Raw genomic sequence first — 6,736 nt, forward strand, 5'->3', positions numbered from 1 at the left:
CCAACGCCCCTCCCCCAAGTCCCTCCTCCCTACCTTTTATCTTAGCCTGCTTGGCACACCAGCCTCATTCCTGCAACGTCGATTCTCCTGCTCCCCGGATGCTGCCTGGCCTGCTGTGTTTTTCCAGCACCACATTTTTCAAATCATTGATCACTCCCTCAACTTTCCTGATACCTGGTAGCAGCCCATCTGTAATCAACCATGCTGCATGTTTGGTCACACAGTTTGCCTGGCCCAGCTGAACAGTGTGATCCTAACTAACTGTTTTAATTTATATCAAGCTAATTCTGATTAGAGAATTAGCTGTTTTCTTCTGTGAACCTATTGCATTGCCATTAGCTGACTGAGTCTGTATTCCTTGCTCAGCCGTGTCCTGATGTGTACTGGTTCCCCATTCTCTCTGAACGAGCCTGTGATGAGTTGGTGCAAGAACTGGAGCATTTTGGCCAGTGGTCTGGAGGAAAGCATGAGGTAAGAAGGCCGGATCAGAGCAACGCACAGATCCATCCTTGTTTCTATGGGAACAAGGTAAAATTAGATCAATCTATTAGGCCTACTCCTGTTTCTAAGGCAACAGGGTCACACTAGGCCAATTCACTAGGCCCATGCTTGTTTCTAAGGCAACAGGATCACACCAGGCCAATCACTAGGCCCATGCTTGTTTCTAAGGCAACAGGGTCACACCAGGCCAATCCACTAGGGCCATTCCGTTAGAGAAGCAATGAGGTCACATCAGGTCAGTTCTTTGATGTCGATATTAGTGATGGAGTGTGTAACCTTCAAGGACACTTGTGTCTGCTGTTTAGTTAAGATGAGCAAGGCCAGGGACTTTGCTCCCAAAAAGATTGCTGATCCTGGCCACAGGCCCCCATACAGCTAACCCTTCACTGTCGGTCAATGTGCCGCTAAGAGGAGTTAGGCGGCAACGCGAATGAATTGAGACCTTAGCTGAAAGAAAGTTGAATTGATCAAAGCTGTCTGAGATGCCACATTGCTGATATTGCCTTGAGTCTTGGCCCACTGCCACAATCCTTGTCACATTGTGTTATACTGCACTTCCACTTTGTCCTGGGAAATAAGTCGCACTTGAGTTCTGGGAGACCTCGGTCTCTGCTGAACAACAATTGGTTTCATCAGCACCAAACGGATGGGGCGCAAACAGCAAAGTAATTTTATATTGTCCATACTTGGTGAAGAAATTTGAGCCAGGATAAAGTAACCCTGCTTTCTCAGCACCCCGCCCTCCGCTTAACCATAAACGACCCCCAACACTGATGCTCATTAGGAGGTCGAGAAGATGCAGTGCGTCAGCTTCCAAAAGCACATTCCAAATCCAGGACCTCTATCATCGAGAAGGACAAGGTAGCAGATACATGGAAATACCATGCAAGTTCCCTTCCAAATCACACACCATCCTGACTTGGAAATACATTGTCTCCGGATCAAACTCCTTGGAACTCTCGCCCAAACAGCACTGGGTATTCCTACAGCACATGGACTGTGGTGGTTCAAGATGACCACCTTAAGGGCATTATTTTTTTTTTGAGGGCATCACTGGCTAGGTCAGCATTTATTACCAATCCCTAATTGCCCAGAGGGCAGTTAAGAGTCAACTACTTGCTGTGGGTCTGCAGTCACATGTAGGCCAGACTGGGCAAGGATGGCCATTTCCGTCCCGAAAGGACATTAGCGAACCAGCTGGGTTTTTCCAACAATCGACAATGTATTCGCGGTCATCATTAGACTCTTAATTCCAAATTTTTATCACATTCAAATTCCACCATCTGCCATGGCGGGATTCGAGCCTGGGTCCCCAGAACATTACTTGGGTCTCTCGACTAATGATCCAGTGATAATGCCACTGGGCCACCGCTTCACCGAAATGAGGGATGGGCAATACCTAGCGAGGTCCACATCCCAAAAAAAAACCATCAAGGAGTAGAAATGGTGATTGTTTACTGCTGTCATTTAGGGAATGGAAATCTGCCTTCCTTACCAGATCTACTTGCATGTGACTCCAGACCCATAGTAGTGTGATTGACTCTTAATGGCCTCTGAACTGGCTGAACAAGCGACTGAAACCAAGGGCTAAAAGAGATGGGCAACAATATTGACGGGGCCGCGGATGGTACGTTGTGAGATGCCTTTTAACCTTTGCTGCTCGAGTTGACTTCTGATGCCATACTCCATTTCATTACTTTGGCTATCAGTTTTCTCTGTGTTCACTGCTATGACAGAGCAGTTAGCCAAGCCGGAGTGGATTGTGTTTGTTATGAACCAGTCCAAACCCCCTCAAAATACATTAAGAAGATAACCAGACCCTAACTCTTTCTTACTTTAAAGGCAAGTGCCAGGCGTTGCTTCCCGGATGCAAGTCAATTGATCAAACTACCAGTCTTGAAGCAAAGCACACTTTATTCATACGCTTTGGTTAAAATATAATCAAAGAAAAAATTGGAATAACTTAACTCTATTGAAAAAGTTAACAGAATAACAGTTTATTTAACTGTTAAATAGTGACTGTTCCAACATAGTAATGTCCCATAAACACACCCTTGGCAAAGGCAAATTCAGTAAAATGCATTGTCTCGCGTGCAATTCTAGCAGCAGCAAGAGACGCTTTTACCTGGAACCGACAAAGAGGGGGAAGACAGCTTCCACATCCTGCTTCAATACCCCAACAATTGCTACTGAGAAACTAGAACTAATAAACCTGGTTCTGTGGGTGCTTGACCCCACCCAGTCAGGCTGCTTCTATTAGAGTCACAGACCTATACAGCACGGAAACAGATCCTTCGTTCCAAGTTGTCCAGGCCGACCAGATATCCTAACCTAATCTAGTCCCACTTGCCAGCATCCGGCCCATATCCCTCGAACCCCTTCCTACTCATATACCCATCCAGATGCCTTTTAAATGTTATAATTGTACCAGCCTCCATCACTTCCTGTGGCAGCTCATTCCACACACACCACCCTCTGCATGAAAAGTTGCCCCTTAGGTCCCTTTTAAATTTTCCCCTCTCACCCTGAAGTTATGCCCTCTAGTTCTGGACCCCCCGACCACAGGGAAAAGACCTTGTGTATTCACCCTATCCATGCTCCTCATGATTTTATAAACCTCTATAAGGTCACCCCTCAGCCTCTGATGCTCCAGGGAAAACAGCCCCAGCCTAATCAACCTCTCCCTATAGCTCAAACCCTCCAACCCTGGCAACATCCTTGTAAATCTCTTCTGAACCCATTCAAGTTTCACAACATCCTTCCGATAGGAAGGAGACCAGAATTGCAGACTATATTCCAAAAGTGGCTTAGCCAATGTCCTGTGTAGCCGCAACATGACCACCCAACTCCTGTACTCAATACTCTGACCAATAAAGGAAAGCATACCAAACGCCTTCTTCACTATCCTATCTACCTGCGACTCCACTTTCAAGGAGCTATGAAATTGCACTGCAAGCTCTCTTTGTTCAGCAACACTCTTGAGGACCTTACCATTAAGTTTATAAGTCCTGCTAAGATTTGCTTTCCCAAAATGCAGCACCTCGCATTTATCTAAATTAACCTCCATCTGCCTCTCCTCAGCCCATTGGCCCATCTAACCAAGATCCCATTGTACTCTGAAGTAATCTTCTCTGTCCACTGCACCTCCACTTTTGGTATCATCTGGAAACCTACTAACTATACCTCTTAAACTTACATGGGTTCCATCATTTAAAAACAAATCCAAGGCTTCACAAGCTTATGGGCTTTGAAGCCGACACATTAGCACCTCTGTCTCAACTTTTCTTCAAAAAGAAACCAGGGCCAGATACACCACCTAAAGCCAAAGTTTTGTCATCGATTATTGCCTCCAAATTAAAAAAAAAGTCAAGTGTTCAAGGCCTGCCTCAGAATTGTCAGCCTGTAATCTTACCTGGTTTCATTTCAGGCTGGAAATCTGCTGTCTTTACCCTGTCTGGCCTAGGTGTGACTCCAACCCTACAGTAGTGTGGCTGACTTCTAACTGTCCTCTGAGATCTCTGAGCAAATCATTCAGTCAAGGGCAATGTGGGGTGGGCAATAAAAGCTGACTTTTCCACTGACATCCACATCCCGTGAGAGGATTTTTTAAAAATGCAAGGCCGGCATTTATTGCCTGCCTGGAATTAAGAGATGGAAATGTGTTGCTGGAAAAGCGCAGCAGGTCAGGCAGCATCTAGGGAACAGGAGAATCGACGTTTCGGGCATTAGCCCTTCTTCAGGCTAATGGCCGAAACGTCGATTCTCCTGTTCCCTAGATGCTGCCTGACCTGCTGCGCTTTTCCAGCAACACATTTCCATCTCTGATTTCCAGCATCTGCAGACCTCACTTTCTCCTGCCTGGAATTAACCCTTGAGATGCTGTGCTACCTTCTGCAACTGCTGCAGTTGCTTGGATGTATGTGTACCTACAGTGGGGGATTCTTACCCGGGGTCATTGAAGGAACTGAGATGGTGTGGGATTTGGAGGGCCCCCTGTTTCCCATGTTACTACAGTGACAACTTCAGAATTGTCTGTAAAGTGCTGAAGTCGTGAACAGTGCTGCGTAAATGCAAGTGCATCTTTCTCTCTGTAAGCGTCTTGCCGCGGTTATGCTTTTCCCCCAGGATTCGCGGCTCAGCGGAGGTTACGAGAACGTCCCGACCGTTGACATTCACATGAGGCAGGTCGGCTTTGAGAGGGAATGGCTGAAGTTCCTGAGGAAGTACATTGCCCCGGTGACGGAGAAGTTATATCCTGGTTATTATACCAAGGTACACAGAAGGGGGCCTGGAACAGGGGAAGGGAGAGGAGACGTGCGGAGAAGAGGGCGGCGCGGTGGCTCAGCGGTTAGCACCGCTGCCTCACGGCGCCAGGGACCCAGGTTCAATTCCAGCCTCGGGCAACTGGCTGTGTGGAGTTTGCATATTCTCCCAGTGTCTGCGTGGGTTTCCTCCCACAATCCAAAGATGTGCAGATTAGGTGAATTGGCCACGCTAAATTGCCCCATAGCGTTCAGTGCATTAATCAGCGGGAAACTGGGTCTGGGTGGGTTACTCTTCCGAGGGTCGGTGTGGACTTGTTGGGCCGAAGGGCTTGTTTCCACACTGTAGGGAATCTAATCTAATTTGATTAGATTAGATTACATTACAGCATGGAAACAGGCCCTTCGGCCCAACAAGTCCACACCGACCCGCCGAAGCGCAATCCACCCATGCCCCTACATTTACCCCTTCACCTAACACTACGGGCAATTTAGCATGGCCAATTCACCTAACCTGCACATCTTTGGACTGTGGGAGGAAACCGGAGCACCCGGAGGAAACCCACGCAGACACGGGCATGGGTAGCTAATTTGGTGTCATCAATATAAGAAAGTTACTTGTAAATACATAAAGAAATTTACAGTCCATTTTTAAAAATACATTTAAGACGCAGATGAGAATTTTTTTCATACACATGGTTATGAGTGTTTGGAACTCTTCCTCAAAAGGCCAAGTCCTTGACTGTTTCTAAGGCAGAGGGATAGATTAATGATAAGCCAGGGGTGAAATGACGTTTATTGAGGCCAGGCCAGGATATATCTGCTGTGACCTGATTTGAAGCTCACTTGAGGGGCCTGCTTTTCTGTTGGCATATACCATCCTCCTCCAGAGAGCGGTGAGTGTGTGCACCTTGCTTCCACGGGGATTGCATTAAAGGGTGATGTTGGCTAAACATGGAGTTTGGCGGTTGGGGGGAGGGGAGGGGTAAGAGAAGAGAACAGAAGGGAACGGTGATGGGGTGAAAAGGAGAGGGTGTGGGAGGAGGCTTTTGTAGAGCAGGAACACTGGCACCGACCAAGCACAAAATGCTGAAGAAACTCAGCAGGTCGGGCAGCAGCTGTGGGGAGAAAAACAGAGTTAATTTTTCAGACTGATAAAGTTTCTAACCAAAGGATCATCAAGTGGAATGCTTGATTATAATATGTATTTCTAATTGTTCTGTTATTATAAATTTTATAATCGACAAGTAGCTAATTGGCATCCTGTTGCCTTTTCTCATGGTCTCCCTTTCTGAGTAAGGGAGTTACATTGGCAGTTTTCCAAACCTCTGATTTTCCAGAATCTAAGGGTTCTTGGAAGATTACTGCTAGTGCATCTGGCGCCACATCCTTTAATATCCCAGGATACAACCCATTGTGTCCAGGGGATTTGTCCGACCCTGTGCTGTGTCTGTGTTGGGACTGTTGGATGGGACACCTCCAGAGAGTTGAGGGTGTTGCTGACCAGGACAGGGTCTGTCAGGATTACACCCGTCCCTGTGTCTCTATCTCATTTCTAGATCTTTCTGACAGGCCGAGGCGGTGATGAATTTCATGGTTCGGTATCGTCCGGATGAGCAGCCGTCGCTCCGGCCTCATCATGATTCGTCAACGTTCACCATCAACATTGCCCTCAACACCAAGGGCGTTGACTATGAGGTGAGTAACTGCTGCTGACTGTCAGCTTCTTCCCTCTCGGGAGAAAATGCTTTCCCAGGCAGGGCCCAGTACAGGAATAGCTGTACCCCTTCACCCTTCCACTTGATCTCTCCTCACACCATCACTTAGTCCCTCCCTTCTCACTTTTGCTCAGAAACTACCTCACTCTCAGTTGATTTCCCCCTCATTTTATTCCCCCTCACATGTTTACTCTCTCACTCGGTCCCTCCACCCCTTCCACTCGATTTCCCCCGTCTCTCGATTTCCCCCCCCCC

The 6,736-nt window shown here is 47.3% G+C and overlaps 2 protein-coding genes across 5 annotated transcripts in view; both read left to right on the plus strand.

The window, feature by feature from the left end:
- Positions 1-6,736, plus strand: part of LOC122544349 (guanine nucleotide-binding protein G(I)/G(S)/G(T) subunit beta-2) — a 171,047-nt gene that overhangs the window by 74,102 nt on the left and 90,209 nt on the right. The window lies entirely within an intron of this gene.
- The window catches only part of LOC122544351 (multifunctional procollagen lysine hydroxylase and glycosyltransferase LH3-like), a gene marked incomplete at its 5' end in the record, with an annotated part of 27,981 nt that overhangs the window by 20,227 nt on the left and 1,018 nt on the right, over positions 1-6,736 (plus strand). The window contains 3 exons of the mRNA XM_043683569.1: positions 367-471; positions 4,627-4,773; positions 6,336-6,461. Of these exons, the coding sequence (XP_043539504.1) occupies positions 367-471; positions 4,627-4,773; positions 6,336-6,461 (378 nt within the window). The remainder of the gene's footprint in view (positions 1-366; positions 472-4,626; positions 4,774-6,335; positions 6,462-6,736) is intronic.

This window comes from Chiloscyllium plagiosum, chromosome 48 (genome assembly GCF_004010195.1).
Source record: "Chiloscyllium plagiosum isolate BGI_BamShark_2017 chromosome 48, ASM401019v2, whole genome shotgun sequence".
Lineage (NCBI taxonomy): Eukaryota > Metazoa > Chordata > Chondrichthyes > Orectolobiformes > Hemiscylliidae > Chiloscyllium > Chiloscyllium plagiosum.